A 16,916-nucleotide genomic window follows, 5' to 3' on the forward strand; every position below is an offset into this window, starting at 1 on the left:
CAGGGTGGGATTAATTGAGATATTTCGTGGTGGTGGGGAGGGTCTGGCTCAGCCAGACTGCGCTTGTGTGCATGGGCCTGGCACTATGGAAGTGCGGGAAACGTCAAGGTCACGTGGGGCTCTACAAAACCCTAAATCAACGCGGTGTGCTCGCGAGCTCGCATACGCGTTGATCGTCCAACTTAGTACTGTTGTCGTGCTCATATAACTCAGGCAACTGATCAAGATGCGCGTAGTTGGCGGTCACGAGTGGCAGCAAGTACAACTATGCTTACTTGACGAGCTGCCGAAAGTACAGCTCTTGGAGTCTCGACCGACATTCTGTTTTCCTTGTTACAGCAGCAGGCAGGCCCAGGCTAGCGCACTGTGCCGCTAACTCGTTCACTGGATTAAAATTTAAAGGCTGTATCATCGGAAGCGTGATGAATACCCAGAAAACCGTATTGGTTGAGCTGCACTTCCGGCTCTCGCCGAAGCACCCTTTGAGATGAAAGAATGAGGTCCTGAAGCTGGAGAAGGTGGAATGACGGAGGTGCAGCAGGTGAATCCCGACAGAGGGGTAGAAACAAGAGTATCTACCTCGCGAATCCGGAAGCAGCATCGTGGCGCAATTATCGAGCGGTGAGTCACATATTAAAGAGGGTTTTCTAAGTTTCATGCGCGTCGAGCGGCGCAAAGTACGTGGGGGGCGGATGGTCAGTGGTGGAGTGGGCCTTTTGGGTTGATATGTTCTGTGCAGGTCGGAGGTTGGACATCAAATGAGTGCCGCTGCAGTGCGTATTCTCCGTAACGACGCAGAAGAGTTATAATGCCTATCTATAGCGTCCTGCGAAAATGAAACAACGTGCATGTCGCGTTGCTGTCGGCCTCTGAATGGGCTATAATGGGTGGATATATGGTATGAGCTCCATATCATGCCATTTTATACATGCGCTTATTATAGCACGCCATAGCAGGCAGAATCTGTCCAGAATGCTTAAGAGTTCTTATCTTTTTGCCTTTTTAGGAAGCCACTGCTTTTATTTATCTTTGATGGCGTTAATTGGCAATATCGCCCAGGGATAGGGGCCGTAGCAACATCTCACCCGATCCGTTGCTTTAGATAGCACGAAGCAAACCCCTGCTCGCTGGCAGCCGCATAGTATGCATTCAAGACATAATAGGTAGACCTTCGTGAGTATTCAAACGTGCAATGGCCAGGGTGATGGAGCGATTTGGCCTATGTCGAGTGAGGTGAGCCGACGGCGCATGTGAGTCGAGTGTTACACTGGATGACTTTCCGCAGCATTTAGAACGCGTGCCACCGTCAAACGTCAGTGTTTTGCAAGTCCGCACGTCAAAAACACCCAGTTTTAGATGGATATCTGGGAGGGGAGTAGCCCCCGCCCCCCTTCTAGATTCAAATCGCGTTGTAAACAGGCTCAACACCCCTTCTAACTTCCGCGATAATGCTATACCCAACACTTGCCTGCCATTTTGATAGCTCATAAATTGACATTAGAATCTATACACAATTGGTCTGCGGTTTAGCAAACGTTTCTAAACCGTGACGAAGTGCGAGCCGACACACCGACTGTTAAGGTTTGGATCAAGATCTAGGATTCTAAACGCTGCGGAAAGTCAATCCCTTTATAACCTCTCATAATTCTAATGCTTATCATCAGTCGGCTGCGTGCCACTTACCTACAAAGTCCGGAATCAACGTCATAGGCGAGCCTCCGAGCTCATACAACTTCGATCGTTCAATTTTCTCTGAATCGACTCTGAGCAACGCTCGATTCCACACGCTTCTTCTGCTATCCTCCCCCTTCTTCTCGACCGCAGACATTATTCAGCAAATGGGAAAGCTCATTTGGCATGATTTAAGTCGCAACATCTCCCTTACAGCAAGCCTTTGTATGTGGCATATTTTTTGCTGGCGGTAACTCACTCCGTTACTCAGATGCAGTATGGGCTGGTCTCTGGGGGATTTTCTTCCGCAAGTTCTTCTGGGATTTCATCGGTGGCATCCTGCGTACTCCTGGCGGCCTGCAGTAAGTGATGGAAGACGTCGTGTCCTGAGCGATACTCACATTCTGCCGTGCTAGACCATCACCTAAGGCCGCAATCTTCATCACAGTTATCGTCAGATTCCCTATCCTGCAGATAATCACAATGATCCTTGGATTTATCATGGTCGCGCTGGAGTATCCTGTGCCCATCCTCAAGGGAACTGCTCTCCATAGGAGCTTCGGTCTCAGAGTAGTGTTACTGACAATGCAAGCATCCGTTACGGTGTTTTTCTACCAAGTGAGTTTCTGCATATCTTACACTAGTGGACCTCTCATGAAATACGATAGGGTACAAATGCCACCTTGTGGTCATTGATCGCTGCCGTGTTTTATATCCGTGCACTGGCATTGGGAGAGACTATGGAGGGGACCGACAGAAATACAAGCTGAGATGGACACTTACACATGCGATCCCTGATTTGTACTTGCAACGACGGACTACTTCTCCCCCTTACGAAGTTTCTCACCTACGATTCTATTCATTCAACCAGTTGCCAGTCCGTGACTGCAACTTTGACCTCTTCTCTTTTACGATGTTTATGTAGTAATTCCTTTTGTACAACTGGATCGTGTCATATGGCATCCAAATGGCGATATGGATACAATTGAATGCTAGGTTATGACGCATGATCGGTTGGACTGTCGTGATGGACTAACAGAGACTGATAGATACTAATAGTTGCAGATAGTTGCATATTGGTTACATGATAGGATGGAAAATTGGAAATGAGAGGCAACCAAGATTGACGCGAATGTGTACGCTCGATTTGGACTCGAGCGGCCCACATACAATGACCAAATATTGACGTGTAGCTCACAGTCATGAAGGCCTCTGATATCATATCTGCTGTCCCCGGTCGTTTCGAAGCTGCGAAATCTTCAGAGGATTTATTTTTCTTCCCATCGGAAGTGAGCAAGTACGAGGAGATCGGGGTAGAGGTATGTTTCGATGATCCGCTTTGATCATTCAAGTGGTTCGCACGAATGATCAATCTCTTCACAGTGGGAGATTCGCCTATGTACCGCGCTTCAAAAGAAACCGCTCGCGCCCGTACCTGCTGGAGAAGCAGAAGTTGCACAATCTGATGTGCCAGGCGAGGCTTCCAAGAAATCTGATCCCTTTACACCTCCATATGTCCCCAACCTTTACGTCGGTGATTTACGTGACGTATCATCCGGGACGGACTATGCGATCCTGGTATGCTCGACTATATTTTCCTCAGTCTGTGCATACAGCTTAAGTGCATCCAGCTGAACAAGTTCTCGGCTGTTCCCCATCATTTCCTTCTTGTGACCAAAGGTTCTCTATCAACTACCTAAACTCCATGATCACGCGCTGACCATATGATGGACAGAATTTCTACCGCAAACCTCACCGCTGCTGCCGCATGATCTGGTCCAAACTTATCTGCTGCTTCTTGCGGCCCGAAAAGCGCGTAAAAATTATTTCGCTTTCTACAATTGTGAGGATCTCTCATGACATGGCGATCTGATGGCAATCTTGTATTGAGCATTCATCAAAGGCGGGTCGAATAGTGGAGCAAGTCAACATCACAAACATATCCAGTTCATTGAAGCTGAGGATGACGGACCTCCAATCGAAAGATTAGCCAGAGCAGCAAACCTTGAAGTCTCAGGTACTTGGGCAACACATGTTACTTACCTTATTCGAAGCAAGCTCACCCTAATTCTCAGGCAAACCCTTTTCGCTGACATCCATGCCATACGCGAACCACGTATATCGGCTTCCGAATCTGTCGAATGGTGCGTCACCTGAGCAGCTCGAACAAGTATTATTCCTTCCCTTCCTATCCCTCCTGGATCTTGTGATTTCGACCGTGCGACATGCTCCGGATTATCCGTCTGGTACCCCATCCTATAATGTGATTCTTACCTTGGAACACATGCACTTAATCCCGCGACGCTGGAATACCTATACCCTGGGAGATACGGGGGCGATATTGGGCGTGAACTCACTTGGGTTTGCTGGAATGCTAATGGTGAAGAGCCAGTCCGAACGCGAGGCATTAGAACAAGAGAAGATCGGAAAGGTACTTAGAGGCGTCGGGGTGGAAAGCGTCCATGAATTGCAAGTTGCTGGTACATCGATGGAGGCAATGGATGAGACAGGCACTTGATAGTGACATCCGTGATTTTAGAAGATATACACACAAACGTGTCGCAAATTTTGTACTCAAGACGATAGCAAGAAATGTAGCGTTCGAGTTGTGGCTGTCACGCATTCAAGACATCACTGACCAAGAAAACCCTTCACTCTCCACAAGGTGTCCAAGGATGCAAGCTGGGAGATCCGATTAGCAACAGCGCCATCTGATTTTCCGGTTTCTTCGTTTGATCATTTCGAGAACACTCACCAGTTGGGCAAAACCTTCTTCTCTGATGACTCGTGCTACGACGGATTCTAGCTCCGCATGGGATAAATTGTAAAGGGCTGGACTGTCGTGCAGTGATGCAACAAGCTGGGCCCGAGTTGAATCAGGAACTTCTGACAGTCGATTTTCCGGTTTGCGAGATCGCGTGACGCTCGAAGGCAGCGGAGGAGGGGGCATCGTGTTCAAACTACTGCGAGTAGACGAGGATGGTTGAGATGAGTCAGGTAAAGAACCCTTGGTAGAGCTGATGGAGCCAGACGGTGCTTGACATTGGATAGTCTTCGAGGCGGTTATCCGAGGGGTTTCTGGAGGTGTAGCGAAAGTACTGTCATGAGAAGACGCAACCCCGGGAGTGGGTTTCGCGGAACTGGTGCTCAGAGCCACAGGTGTAAACCTAACCGGCGTCGATGGCGCAAAAGTTGACAAATTGGACTCAGATGTTGGATTTTCTGAAGGAAGAGCAGTCGGTGCGGGTCTGAAGGGAATTCCGCTCGTTGATGGCTGAGTCTGTGGGACATTCGGGACTATAGTACCGCGACAGGAAAGGTCGTCGGGAAGGCCTGTCGTAGCTATAGTGGGAGTGCGAGTGACCAAAGCCGGCTGTGGATTTAATCTACAAGGACAAACAGGTCGGACGGCATCGATGAACTGAGCTGCGCTTGTTGCAGTAGTGAATGTGATCTGAAAACGCCGATAAACCTGAACCAAGATTTAGCAGAGTATTTAGAGTCAACGACGCATATATACTGGTTGACAGGTCGAGTCCGCTGTTCTAGGGTGCAGATACCGGATACCAACGACAGCATCCCGATAGACAGCTTTTAGAGGAAGACCATGGTCTGGTTGTCCAGAATTCGTCTTCGAGTTTGAGAGCGACGAGAAGGAGAGTAAATCAAGATCCTCCTGTAGGGTTGTGCTTTCAGTGTGGTCCGTTATTCCTTAGTAAGAGCATACGAGGGTGATATCTCTCTGATCGACGTCCGTGCTATTAGTGCTGCTGTCAAAATTCCACACAATTCGAAGGCGGACAGATACAAGATTTCCTGCGGAAGATTTCTTCGCGTCCAAGTAGAGGTTGATGACGGGGTGGATGAAATGTTGCCATTCTGCGTCTGTAGCAGGGTTCTGAGAAGATAATGAGTTCGTAGGATATGAACGCGAATATTTTGCCAGTGGATAGGCTACAGTGGTTGTCGTGAATTGAGCCATTGTTGGGTGCCTCACTGAAGTTGCTATGATTCTGTGGACGTCGTTGATCGACGATGAGAAAGAGACGCAAAATCCGTCAGGTCAAGGATAAGCAGGCTTGTTCAAACTTCGGTCGGTTGTTGCAAGACTGGATAAAGCAGGCTGGCCGAGCAATCTGACTGTTTTTGCGTTACTCCAGGTTTCCGGTTTGAATCAAGGAGATGAGTTCAGGCTGCTCGGCAGTTTGCGGGCGTTGAACCGACTCCAGCTCGTGAATCAAGCACACCTTACGCTCGACTTCCATCCTGTGGAGAGCACAGTGACGTATCAAAACACAAGATCTGTCCTGCAGCTGAGTGAAAATCAGGCGGAGAAGAGACATGCAGTGGAAGGGATTCTCTGGCACTGTAGCGGAAGCTCGAGCAGAGAGCGAGTCCTCCGAAGCTGCTTCGCTTAATGGGTACGTACCCGTTGACATATAGTCAAACGTCCAGCTCAACGTCATATTCAGACACAAGGCTTTGACACCAATAATTACAGGCAGCATATGCGGAGGTGTACTGGCCATCGCATGGATTGTTGGCCTCGTCTTCTGTTTGCTTAAACGTCGGAAATCAAAGGGCCGGGACCCTCCCAATGAGACCGATGAGACGGAACGATACATTATACCCCCAGATCCAGCCATATTGCAGGGATACAGGAAACCCGACGAGCAAGGCGCACACGTATCCGTCTAACGTTGCACGTCGATGTCAGCTCCACGAATCATACCGCATACCCAGTCTAGGCGAATGTCATCTAACGGCGCACTGAATCATAAAAAGGTGAAGTTAGTTATATTGCTAGTGCACCGCAAATTCTGAATTTTTGAATTACACCATGTGCAGCCAGTGCAGACATTTATAGACACGACCTGCGTCAGGGGAGTGCTGGTGCATGTGCTTTGTACTTCTCCCTTCAGAATCTATGGCGGGACAGTAAACATGAACTCGGTGAACTTTCCTTTTTACAGTTATGCCTTCAGCGTATGTTGATTCCTCGGCGGTTGATTATACTTTGTGTACTGGCAGACCTGATGAAGTTCCTCCTTTGATATTAAATAGGTTGAATTCAGTGTTACATGGGTGCCACGTACGAAGTAGTGAGCGGACACTTGGATCTCAATGGACTCCTGAACGGATGGTGTTGTGCTTTAAAAAACGTTGTAAGCTCGACCTGAGCTCGACTGCCCTAGAAGTATTGAGCTAGTTTCAAACTCACAGGTCCTCCATCTTTTCCCAGACGAACGCTTGATGCGGACGAGGTACTGTGGAAATTCTATCAAGTCTTGTGTTGTTATACTGTGGCGCGAACTAAGGGAGGTCTAACCCTATTCAATTGATCAGAATTCTACAGGCCCTTTCATTAGAGTAAGATGCAATCTGCCCCTATAGGGATAGAATCTAGCTTCCGATCATTGTTGGTATTTCAAAGATATCGGGCTGATAGCTCACTGCCGTTATCTCTTCACAGCCCTTACACCTCAGAGTCAACAGGGAGGTCGTAAACCATGTTAAATCTTTGACTTTTGTATTCACCATCAACACATCGATTTTACGCAGAATATTTATTGTGGTGCTAGTAGCGACCACGTTGTTCAGTTGTTTCAATACCCTCTCGAACGCCGTCGCAAGAAACTTCTCAGTCACAGTAGGCTCCCTCGCTGGCAGGCTATAAAGCATGGTAAGTAAGCGAGCTCGGACCATGAAAATAAACTACTTACAGCAACATCACGGGCGTACCGGAACAAGATCCCTCTCCTCTCCTTGAGGGCACTCTTACCCGAGACTTCCCATACCTTTCTTCGGCGTGCTTTCTCTTCCTCGTTGACTTGCCAGTCAATGGTCCTACTTTTTGAATCGATGACAATTGGGTCGCCGTCTTCCACGAGAGCAATGGGACCACCGAGGGTCGCCTCAGGGACAACGTGACCTGGTGTGTCGCGTAGAGATAAGCCTTAGAGTCTTCAAAGTAAAAATGCTTAAACAAATGCACCGATAATGAAACCTCTGGATGCTCCAGAGAAACGACCATCCGTGATCAGTGCAGTTGAGTTGCCCAACCCAGCACCCATCAGAGCAGCGGTGGGACCTGTACGTAAAGGAATTAGGGGGACTGTAGCGCTCGTTCAAAACGCGACTGTACCCAGCATCTGCAGTAAAATATGAACATGGAAGAAATAATGCCACAGATAAAAATCCCACCTCTGGCATTCCTGGCCCGCCCTTGGGCCCTTGGTATCTGAAGATCAAGACCATACCAGGTTTGATGTCTCCACGCTCAAGCGCAGGATAAAAGTCGTGCACACTTGAAGATAAAGTATGAGAAAAGGTATGCAATAAGGCTTCAAATTACGCCGTACCTTTCGAAACATTTGGCGACACCCTGAACCGCCGCCGTGTGAGTCAGCTATAACATCGAATAAATTCGCAAACTATGAATCACCTCAAAGCGCAAACCCTCCTTCCCTGTAAGCTTGGCGACAGCAGTTCCAGGAGCCAAGCTACCCTTGAGAATAGTCAAATGACCAGTAGGCTTGATGGGGTCTTCCAGCTTCTTAATGATGTCCTGGCTATCAAAGTCGAGCTCCGGAACATCCACAAGGTTTTCAGCAAGGGTCTTTCCGGTAACGGTCATCTGGCTACCATCGATGAGATTGGTGTTCTTAAGAAGATATTTGATGATCGCGGGTATGCCACCAATCTTGTGGACGTCTTCCATGTAGTACTTCCCAGATGGTCTGGCAATATGGTGAGAACGAGCCCAAACATTCTGTATGCGAACCTACTTCAGATCAGCAAGGTACGGAGTCCTGTCCGAAATCATCTGGAAGTCGTCAATAGTCAAAGGAACATCAGCCGAACGGGCTATGGCCAGCAAGTGAAGAACGGCGTTCGTTGAGCCACCGAGGACATTGACGATAGTGATTGCATTCAGGAAAGATTGGCGGGTGAGGATGTCTCGAGGCTTCAAATCCAGCTCCAGAAGACGTTTCATGTACTTGGCGACTTTGAAGCATTCCTGTGCCTTCTCTAAGACACAAATTCAATATGTTACATCCAACAGAAGTGTTTTCTAACTGACCAGGGTACATTGCAGGTGTGCTCGAGGAGTAGGGAAGAGACATGCCCAGGACTTCAAGGGCAGAGCTCATAGTGTTGGCGCTAGGACATATGAGGAGGTTTCTGCGTCAAATCGAGGGAACACGTACGTGTACATACCACCACAGGCACCAGCGCCAGGGCATGAATGCCTGACGACATCAAATCGCTCCTCGTCGTTGATAAGGCCGACAGCATAGGCACCTGACTCCTGTTCATGGCTTGAGAGTATGTTGAAACGGATAATCACCTACCATAAGACTCGAAGGCATCTGAGATGTTGACAGTTCCGCCTTTCTCGTGCCCCATGGAAGGGCAGTCGACATGGCGTGTCCCAACCTGAATTGTGCCACCGTATACGATAATGGTCGGCCTGTTATGTCTAACGGCAGCCATCAAGACACCAGGCATGTTCTTGTCGCAACCTGGTATCGAGATATTGCCATCGTAGTGTTGCGCCTTACAGAAATCAAGGAATTTGAGCACACAGTGACTACCAAATGACGTAACCTCCTACAAGCGTGACCTAAAAATAAACGAATTAGCGTGAAATTAAAGCCTCAACAAGGACATTTACAGCTTCAATAGAGTCCGCAATGAGATCACGACTTGGGAGGCTGCGGTGCCGTATTAACAATATAGCATTCTAGTTACAATGATACGCACGAGTATCGCATTCCTGGGCAGATGGAATCAGATGTACCAAAGGGAAAATATCAAAGACACCTTACCATCCGTTCCCATTGTAATAGCGTCACTACCTAGCTTCAGCATGTATCCGTTGAGAGGAGAACCTAACACACCTAACACCAATAGTATTGAAGGTTAGGCCAACCAGACCCTCCTCCATGCAGCCCTCCTTAACCTTCTTGGACAAATCGAGCTACACAGTGTATTAGTTTGCCGGACACTCGCAAACAGGAGTAAAACACACGAGATGAGAGTTACATGGGTTGCCTGCAAGACGCACTTCAGTATGCACATTTGCAAGTAAGGCTATTATTTACCTTCCCACCAGATGGGTGAAATACCAATCTAGTAAATAGTTAAACCAATGCAAAATCTCCTAGTCGTCGCGAAGGTACCTGAGGCTTATTCATGTCTTCCTCTGTCATACCAACAGCATATACTATGATGCACATCAATCGCACGATGACTGAGATTCAGGGCGAGGACTTACACATAGCCTGGGCACCTCCCCGAGCCTTTAAGCACAGAGAACGTCAGTAAAAGAAAGCGAGAAATATAAGCAGTCAATACTTTGTCCTGTGTCAATTGACAGGAGATCTTGTTGAGCTTTCCCTGGGTGGGTGCCCCAGTGGGACGCGGGACGGAGTGACTGGACGCCGTCGCAAGTGAGATTCGTACCTATACTCTGGTGCATGGTCAACTTACATTTCTACTCCAGACATAATTGATGTTAAACTTGAATGATGGTGGATGATATGTTGCTAGAGCCGCATAATATGCATCTCTTATAATGAACGAACGCATCATGGTCGGGCCGACCTCAGCTTCGACGTCAAGGTCCCATGACCATGGATGACCTCAAAATGTCTACCATCTACACCCACGACGGCCCGAAACTGAAAACTAGAGGTCTGGTGCACGATAATAAACTCATGACCAGCACTTCTCACTACGTCCTTGAGAGAAGAAGGGTTCTAATGTAGTGCGTCACTCGACTTTTCCCGTGAATAGATATTGCCTCTATTAATAATTAAGTAGCTGCCGATTGTGGGAAAGTTCTTGAAGGTCTAACAATAATATTATTATTACGCTACCGCGCAACCACCGCATTTAAACTCAGTCGTGCACTGAAAGGATGCATGGGCTCATCTGGAGGCCATTCAGACGATGTTTCAGTACTCAGTACTCAGTTTTGACTGTCAAGAAACGGTGTAATACAACAATACTAATCACGTCAAACATGATTGTAACCCGTGTCAGTCGACTCGGTTCAGACAGCCCACCAGGTGTGTGAGGCAGTTGTGAATAGAGCAGATAAAAGGCAGTCAAAGAGGGGCCATTTTATGTTGCTCGCAATCGAAGTCGTGACCAGAAAGGAAAAAACGAAGCGGAAAGCCGAAGGAACCTGGGGATTACCGTACAACAGCGCAGTGCAGGACTAAAAATTGGTGCCGCAGGTAGGCGGGTTCGTTAGAGGCGGGCTATGATTGGTTTCCGCGTCGTAAACCTTGTCCAGTAAACAGCTCTGAGGTGCACCAAATTCAAAGGTGGTCTGATATTATGAAATGGCAGTCTTGAACCGGTCCAGTCGGAAAAGACACAGGGAGCATGCATAGCGCAAGTTAACGTTAACAATTAAGTGCAATATATTGCCAGAGTCCTCGAAGCAGCGGCACTCAGACATTAGTTCAGTGTTCACTTTCAGCCCCGTCAAGAAACGGTATTTATTTCAATACAACAATACTTGTCAAACGGTTGGTATGTTTACATACACGGCAAGGCATGATCAAGAAAATAGTTATGCATGCGCTTGTGCATGGTACTTAGTTCTTGGATTCGCCACCGCAGGTGCAGCTACCAGAGGCGCAGTTGCAACTTTTGACAATGTTGAGAAACCAGTCATTGAAACGTAGTGCAAAGCAAGACTTACGTGCAGGCAGCGCCGCAGCATTTAGTGTCAGACATGATGATGATAATGATGAATGCGATTAAACTGTAAGACTGCATCAGTCGCGTGATGTGGGCTCGGTTCAGACAACTTACCAATTGTGAATAGAGCAGATGCTGGAGGAAAAGGCAGCCAAAGAGGGGCCATTTTATATTGCTCACTATTGGAGCCGACCAGAATAGATCTACAGATCGAAGCGGAAGGTTGGAACCACGTCAGACCCCACAACAGCTACGGCACGGGGATGTCTTTATTGAATCTAGGGATGTTAATGACAGGCCACAGCCACGGAGTGAAGTAACTAAAAAAGGTCAGCTTCTGATCCAAGCCTGATAGGATGAAAGTGCATCAGGTGGATATGCCGCCGCATCATGATCAGAAGTTCAGAAGGCCATGGAAGACATACGATATCGACTGAGTCCATCTAAGGCCCCGCCTTCAAAATTCAGGCTACTAGGCCGAACTGTTGGTATCGGAATCTTCCTGTGTTCAAGGCACGGCACGGCCCGTGCTTCAAGTTTCTCTTGACTGCGCTCCCAGCCCACGCTTGACGTACGTGCTAACCAGAAGGGCTCGAAAGTGATTGCGACAAGAGTGATATCTGTCAGAGCGCCACTCAGCGAGAAAACTACTGAGCTCACGGACACACGATGGTCATCGACAGTGATCTCAGATGGCAAGGACCAAACAAATTATTACGGTCTATTCATGGGGTCTATTGGATAAGACTGTACTCCACTTGGCCATATTGCTAGAAATCAAACCCTTGCTGCCGAAAGAGATCTAAGTTTGACCGGCTCTCAGGCTTAGCCAACTCAGCAAGATCATTGCGGTCCTGGGATAATACGGCTTAGCACAGCATTTAGACGAAAGAACCGAACGTAACCACCATTGCGATAAAGGCACGCCTCAGGGTAAACCACAGCTGATCACTAGTTTGACCGCCACCTGTGCTCTCCTGCATGCTGAGTGCACTCAAGAAGTGTTCGGCCGCCTCTTTGTGCGCTCCTATGTTAAGACCTACATAGGTGAGATATTAGCTTAAAATATTCAGATAGTCGAGAAAAACGTACACGCGACCCCAACGTTGTAAATAACACGGGTGTAAGTAGGGCGCAAATTCAAAGCTTCCCTGTACGCCCCAAGGGCTTCCTCGGGTTTATTTCCGTTGGAAAGAGAGGAGCCCAGACGGTTCCAGAGTAGGTAATCCTGATCATCATTATCAGTGACAAGAATGTGATGGCAACCGGAACTTCGCATACCCTGGGGCGCTGTGATAAGGCGCTCTCGAAACAATCTTTTGCCCGTTCGTAGTCCATTGTCGTATAAAATAATACGCCAAGTGCAATCTGGGTTTCCGGATCAACGATCCCTTGGTTATACTGCTGTCGTGCCAGGGTAAGGAAGGTCTCCGTAAGCTTCTCATGAGAGTCCCATGTTGAGTGCAACGACACAGCCTTTTGGGTCTCATCTGGTATCGGGAAATCCGGATATCGGACTCGCAGCCATCGCAGTAGCATGTTATAAGAAGCCCGGTCGTAAGACTCATTGGTGTACGAGATTGCCAAGGACTGCAGATAATGCGCCATGAGACGGGGTTGGAGCAATTTCCAGATTTGGAATACGTACTAGCATGCCTGCTCCGTTGGCATTGGCGGTTTCTGATCGGCGAACTCCTTCAGTTAATGCACGCAAGCCAAGGTCTTCACGTTCGTCCATGTTTCTGGTTTCACCAAGAAGTATCCATGCTTCATATCCGCCCTCGCCAAGTTCTCCTTGCTGGATAGCAGCCTCGAGTAGAAGGGCAGCTTCAGATAGCGAACCACCCTGCTCCAGAAAAGCCTTTGCCTCACTCAGTGGTGACCGACCAGACGAAGATTTGTCGAGATATTTGTTGTTTGGCTCTGTATGATTTAACAAACGAGGGCATGAATTGTCGGATGGGACTCACCGAACACATATTCGGTCAGGATAGGTATCCCATCATCGTTATACTTGGATTCGAGGGGCTGAGCACTCCCATCATAATTTCCCAGTCCATCATTCCATGCTTCTTCCATAGCCGTGGAGTAGTCTTGGTCGAGCTCCTCGCGATCACGACCCATGAGTTGATTGAACTGTGCTTCCCATTTGCCGATATCTTCTGCGGGAGGAGGTATCTCTGAGTTTTGCAGGTGATCCCAGACGCTACAAAACATTAGGTGGGCAGCTTATCGATAATCAAATGACATACTCCTTGAATTCCGCGTTCGTCAATTCAGAATCTCCAAGCTTGATGTTCTCCATGGCCTGCTCCAAGCTAGCCGCAGTATCATCCAGTTCGACAATCCTAGAGGAGGATTCTTGTTGATTTTGCAAAGATGCAGCCGCTTGAGCAAAAGCAGCTTCATAATCGGCTTCGCGAGCTTTGCCCTTTCCTTTACTCGCGTCTACATTCAGGGGAGTAGCATTGTATCCCTGAAAGAACGATTGTCCCATATTCCCATACAAGCCCATAGGTGATCCATACATCCCATGTGAACCAATAAACTGCTGTCTCTGAGCTGCATGCCTGATGTTAGCTCACGATTCAGAAGCCTATATCATACGCAGGGCAACTCACTTTCAGGCATCTGAGCAATTGAATGTTGCATGGAGGGACCACCGATGGGCTGCTGCTGAGCGCCGCCGAATTCATTTGCCCATGAGCTTTGGGTCACATTATTCTGCATTAGAGGCTGATGAGATCTTTCCATGGTCCATGCTTCATTGAATTCAGGAAGTCTATTCATTTCCGCTATGCGAGCAAGTTCTGCGGAGTGAAGATACGGGGGCGCAACAAGGGCGGGACCACCTGGTCTTTGCTGTCCTTCAAAAAACTGACGTGCCATTGCGACATCTTGCTCTGCGGCTTGAGCTGGAGTTGACCCAGGAAGGTGCTGGAGCTGATGGATGGAATGAGTACGTTAGACAGCGAAATGTGGTAAAAGCTGACTCGGGAGGATGAAGAGCCAGCTACACGATCCTGTTTGCAAGTGCTGTCAGATGAATTGCGGGTTTCCGCACTGTTAACAGACCTGCTGCAAGCTTCTGTCTCCTTCTGTGTGCTTAAGAACTTGGGAGAGCGGGTTCAGCGGTACGGCACATTCAGATCCAGAAATCAAACCCTGGAGAGACATGAATCCTCAGGTGTCGAGTAAAAATGATGTTTGGTGGAAATATGGGAGATTGATGCTTGTGCTATGTAGAGAGCAACCGTGACGCTAGCCGCTAGCGCTCACGGCAACTCGGGACGCCGGATTCACATGAGCTCGACGTATACGTACGACTACTTATAAGTAGAATTTTTAAGCCACGAGCTCTTCGTTCAACTCTCCACATAGCCCTCGAGGCTGACAGGACTTAGCTATGGCTGCTAAAAATTATTCGTAAAAGAACATGATGCGCGTATACGTACTATCACTCGGAGCCGTCGTAGCACAAGGCTGCAAGTAAGTCGTCCTTTCAAAAAAAACAATTTCAAAAGTCCGCAAGCTTTCAGCTTGTCTCGGACGTCTTTGTCTACCCACTCCGTCGCTTGAAGGTGTGTAGGTGTCTTCTATCTAACTGCTTCGTATATCGACTTCCTCAGTCCTCAGTCGATACGGTGACATGTCGCAAATCCCAATGAAATACACTACTCAACAACAATCTCGGTTTGCACATGAATGCGCTATAGGCGATGTATTCGGTCGTGCTCCAATTTACGACCTTATCTTCTCTTGCGTCTCGCCTCGCACGCTTGTGCGCACTGGCCGCAGTTGTCGCGCTGCGTACCATGCCTCCAAGGATTTTTCTCACCGCGCTTACAACATACACCGGCATCTTTCTCACTTTCTTTCCAAACCCCTCGCCTTTCGCAATTTACAGGCGCGTACCGGGACGCTTATAGCGGGCTCGAATGCGCTTCAGTTTCTGGACAGGACGTTCTATCCCGAAGCTGATATGGATATTTACGTGCATCCAGGGCACGTGAGGGAAGTGTTGGACTATCTTGTTGAAAGAGAAGGATATAAGTTTAAGCCAGACAAGACCCAACCTGAGGATTACCGTGAAATCGTCTCTGATGAATGGGACGGCACTCGAATCCGTGCCCTGGCGCCTGACGATGACGAGTTCTTACAGTACTACCAAATCAAAGGAGTCCAAAATGTACTTTCAGTCGAGAAACGCGGGCTGAGAGGTACTCTGAAGATCCAACTTATAGCATGCGAGACGAGCCCATTCGAGACCATCGTTAATTTCCATTCCAGTGAGTCCACTGGCTTGATTATACCGTTGTTCTGATGGTTTTCTGACTATGACGGACTTGCATGCCTACAGCCTGTGTTATGAATTTCATAGCCTTCGACGCAGCCTATTCTTTGTATCCAGTGGCCACTTTCGAAGACAAGGATACTCTCTCAATTTGGAGGGCAAGGCCACTACACGACCTTACTGTCGTGATCAAGTACGGCGAACGTGGCTTCAGATGGCTTCCCACACTACCAAGCACTTCCACACAAACTTCCCCCTTCCACCCTTTCACAGACCGTACCGTCGGAGATCAATATACATGGAGGATGTCTCTGGATACTGAGGGAGTCGATCTGCATCCACAAATGAACTCCTCTTCGTCCCTAATACAGTGCGACCCTGTTATCTACAATGGCTGGTCTCTGGAGCACATACACGACGGAATGGGCACCATCTACAAGACAATCAAATCGACGGTTTTCCGATACAGCTACACTACCACCAACCGCAAGCTGCACTTCAAGCTGTGCTTGTTTGCATTCGAACAGGGCTTTCTGAGTCGCATACTCCTGCAAAATAATTTGCTGGAGAAAGAGAACTGGCCGTGGTACGTCAGCACTATTGTCGTTTACCCGTATAGAGATTTACTTGGGGTTCGTCTATGAAGGTTCGACGCTGAACTTGCCACCTTCTGGGAAAATTTTGAACATGATTTTGTGTCCCTCATTCCACGGGACTCTACTCAATACTTAATACAAGGTTTTTGCGCCCAGTAGTTCTGGCATTACGATATGGTGTTGTTGAAGCTGAGCAGCCCATCTTTTCCTATTGCGCAACGTTCTATTCCTGTAGCTGTTCAAATCCTGTAGACTGTTCAACTCCTGTAAGACCTCATTGTGTATCACATAGTACGCCGTTTAAATTTTTTTCTTCTCAGAGGGCTGAAATTTTCCTCGTTGTGACTCTAGAGTACAGAATGAGAGAGACTGTCGTCATTCGCGATGGCGATGTGGCAATCTTGTAGTTGTGCCAGTCGATTGATCGTCTGATTCTCCTGCTTCCACACCATCGTTCATTATATACGAGCTCTCCGGCACGGTTGAACCTGTGGGCGCAATTCAAACTCGAACACTAAGATATTTCTAGACTTGCTCGCGACTTTTATTACCAGTTGAAACTTTTCACAGCGACGAAATACGGGTGCGGGAGGTTGACTGGGTAAGCATCACATGCATGAGCACTTGGTACGATA

At 48.1% G+C, this 16,916-nt stretch overlaps 6 protein-coding genes across 6 annotated transcripts; 3 read left to right on the forward strand and 3 right to left on the reverse strand.

Annotated features, from left to right (window-relative positions):
• Nucleotides 1–523: 523 nt before the first annotated feature.
• EDB91DRAFT_1085050 (ATP adenylyltransferase-domain-containing protein) lies at nucleotides 524–4,189 on the forward strand (the record flags this gene model as incomplete). Its single annotated transcript, XM_041315842.1, has 14 exons — nucleotides 524–621; nucleotides 740–773; nucleotides 1,201–1,233; nucleotides 1,286–1,312; nucleotides 1,531–1,581; nucleotides 1,665–1,896; nucleotides 1,943–2,033; nucleotides 2,088–2,289; nucleotides 2,865–2,990; nucleotides 3,055–3,249; nucleotides 3,288–3,351; nucleotides 3,407–3,514; nucleotides 3,563–3,688; nucleotides 3,747–4,189. 14 exons carry the CDS (start codon nucleotides 524–526, stop codon nucleotides 4,187–4,189), a joined length of 1,830 nt encoding a protein of 609 aa, XP_041173540.1.
• Nucleotides 4,190–4,245: 56 nt separating this feature from the next.
• Nucleotides 4,246–5,737, reverse strand: EDB91DRAFT_721870 (uncharacterized protein). The gene is made up of 4 exons (XM_041328198.1): nucleotides 5,399–5,737; nucleotides 5,192–5,347; nucleotides 4,427–5,143; nucleotides 4,246–4,353 (listed from the first exon to the last, which is right to left on the reverse strand). The coding sequence occupies exons 1-4, from the start codon at nucleotides 5,651–5,653 to the stop codon at nucleotides 4,303–4,305; spliced, it is 1,179 nt and encodes a 392-aa protein (XP_041173541.1). The 5' UTR covers nucleotides 5,654–5,737; the 3' UTR covers nucleotides 4,246–4,302.
• A 275-nt stretch (nucleotides 5,738–6,012) lies between these two features.
• Nucleotides 6,013–6,369, forward strand: EDB91DRAFT_1085051 (uncharacterized protein; the record flags this gene model as incomplete). Its single annotated transcript, XM_041315843.1, has 2 exons — nucleotides 6,013–6,092; nucleotides 6,144–6,369. 2 exons carry the CDS (start codon nucleotides 6,013–6,015, stop codon nucleotides 6,367–6,369), a joined length of 306 nt encoding a protein of 101 aa, XP_041173542.1.
• A 798-nt stretch (nucleotides 6,370–7,167) lies between these two features.
• Nucleotides 7,168–10,453, reverse strand: EDB91DRAFT_1206540 (dihydroxy-acid and 6-phosphogluconate dehydratase). Its single transcript, XM_041320709.1, has 22 exons — nucleotides 10,168–10,453; nucleotides 10,033–10,111; nucleotides 9,953–9,977; nucleotides 9,858–9,901; nucleotides 9,780–9,807; nucleotides 9,707–9,729; nucleotides 9,576–9,655; nucleotides 9,504–9,529; nucleotides 9,439–9,451; nucleotides 9,350–9,389; nucleotides 9,290–9,298; nucleotides 9,027–9,231; nucleotides 8,883–8,976; nucleotides 8,756–8,835; nucleotides 8,460–8,703; nucleotides 8,117–8,411; nucleotides 8,034–8,056; nucleotides 7,876–7,978; nucleotides 7,817–7,823; nucleotides 7,667–7,762; nucleotides 7,395–7,603; nucleotides 7,168–7,342 (listed from the first exon to the last, which is right to left on the reverse strand). The coding sequence occupies exons 1-22, from the start codon at nucleotides 10,182–10,184 to the stop codon at nucleotides 7,313–7,315; spliced, it is 1,770 nt and encodes a 589-aa protein (XP_041173543.1). The 5' UTR covers nucleotides 10,185–10,453; the 3' UTR covers nucleotides 7,168–7,312.
• A 1,708-nt stretch (nucleotides 10,454–12,161) lies between these two features.
• Nucleotides 12,162–14,568, reverse strand: EDB91DRAFT_1058629 (uncharacterized protein; the record flags this gene model as incomplete). Its single annotated transcript, XM_041314176.1, has 10 exons — nucleotides 12,162–12,245; nucleotides 12,300–12,430; nucleotides 12,484–12,619; nucleotides 12,673–12,981; nucleotides 13,040–13,314; nucleotides 13,362–13,597; nucleotides 13,644–13,953; nucleotides 14,013–14,334; nucleotides 14,385–14,414; nucleotides 14,467–14,568. 10 exons carry the CDS (start codon nucleotides 14,566–14,568, stop codon nucleotides 12,162–12,164), a joined length of 1,935 nt encoding a protein of 644 aa, XP_041173544.1.
• Nucleotides 14,569–14,767: 199 nt separating this feature from the next.
• On the forward strand, nucleotides 14,768–16,663 carry EDB91DRAFT_721997 (uncharacterized protein). The gene is made up of 4 exons (XM_041328199.1): nucleotides 14,768–14,972; nucleotides 15,021–15,680; nucleotides 15,752–16,271; nucleotides 16,332–16,663. Exons 2-4 carry the CDS (start codon nucleotides 15,041–15,043, stop codon nucleotides 16,438–16,440), a joined length of 1,269 nt encoding a protein of 422 aa, XP_041173545.1. The 5' UTR covers nucleotides 14,768–14,972; nucleotides 15,021–15,040; the 3' UTR covers nucleotides 16,441–16,663.
• Nucleotides 16,664–16,916: the final 253 nt, after the last annotated feature.

Source organism: Suillus paluster (assembly GCF_016628075.1).
Source record: "Suillus paluster strain FC165 chromosome Unknown EDB91scaffold_63, whole genome shotgun sequence".
Classification (NCBI taxonomy): domain Eukaryota; kingdom Fungi; phylum Basidiomycota; class Agaricomycetes; order Boletales; family Suillaceae; genus Suillus; species Suillus paluster.

What these genes read in the sequence shown, in the direction of transcription:
- EDB91DRAFT_721870 (XM_041328198.1), bottom strand. Translation starts at nt 5,653, where the DNA reads ATGGCTCAATTCACGACAACCACTGTAGCCTATCCACTGGCAAAATAT. An exon ending in CGGACTCGACCTGTCAACCA is followed by an intron (nt 5,144 to 5,191) that starts GTATATATGCGT and finishes ATCTTGGTTCAG; the next exon opens with GTTTATCGGCGTTTTCAGAT. An exon ending in AAGAAGGTTTTGCCCAACTG is followed by an intron (nt 4,354 to 4,426) that starts GTGAGTGTTCTC and finishes CGGATCTCCCAG; the next exon opens with CTTGCATCCTTGGACACCTT.
- EDB91DRAFT_721997 (XM_041328199.1), top strand. Translation starts at nt 15,041, where the DNA reads ATGTCGCAAATCCCAATGAAATACACTACTCAACAACAATCTCGGTTT. An exon ending in CATCGTTAATTTCCATTCCA is followed by an intron (nt 15,681 to 15,751) that starts GTGAGTCCACTG and finishes GCATGCCTACAG; the next exon opens with CCTGTGTTATGAATTTCATA. An exon ending in GAGAAAGAGAACTGGCCGTG is followed by an intron (nt 16,272 to 16,331) that starts GTACGTCAGCAC and finishes TCGTCTATGAAG; the next exon opens with GTTCGACGCTGAACTTGCCA.
- EDB91DRAFT_1206540 (XM_041320709.1), bottom strand. An exon ending in ACCCATGTAACTCTCATCTC is followed by an intron (nt 9,656 to 9,706) that starts GTGTGTTTTACT and finishes TACACTGTGTAG; the next exon opens with CTCGATTTGTCCAAGAAGGT. An exon ending in ATCCAGAGGTTTCATTATCG is followed by an intron (nt 7,604 to 7,666) that starts GTGCATTTGTTT and finishes GCGACACACCAG; the next exon opens with GTCACGTTGTCCCTGAGGCG.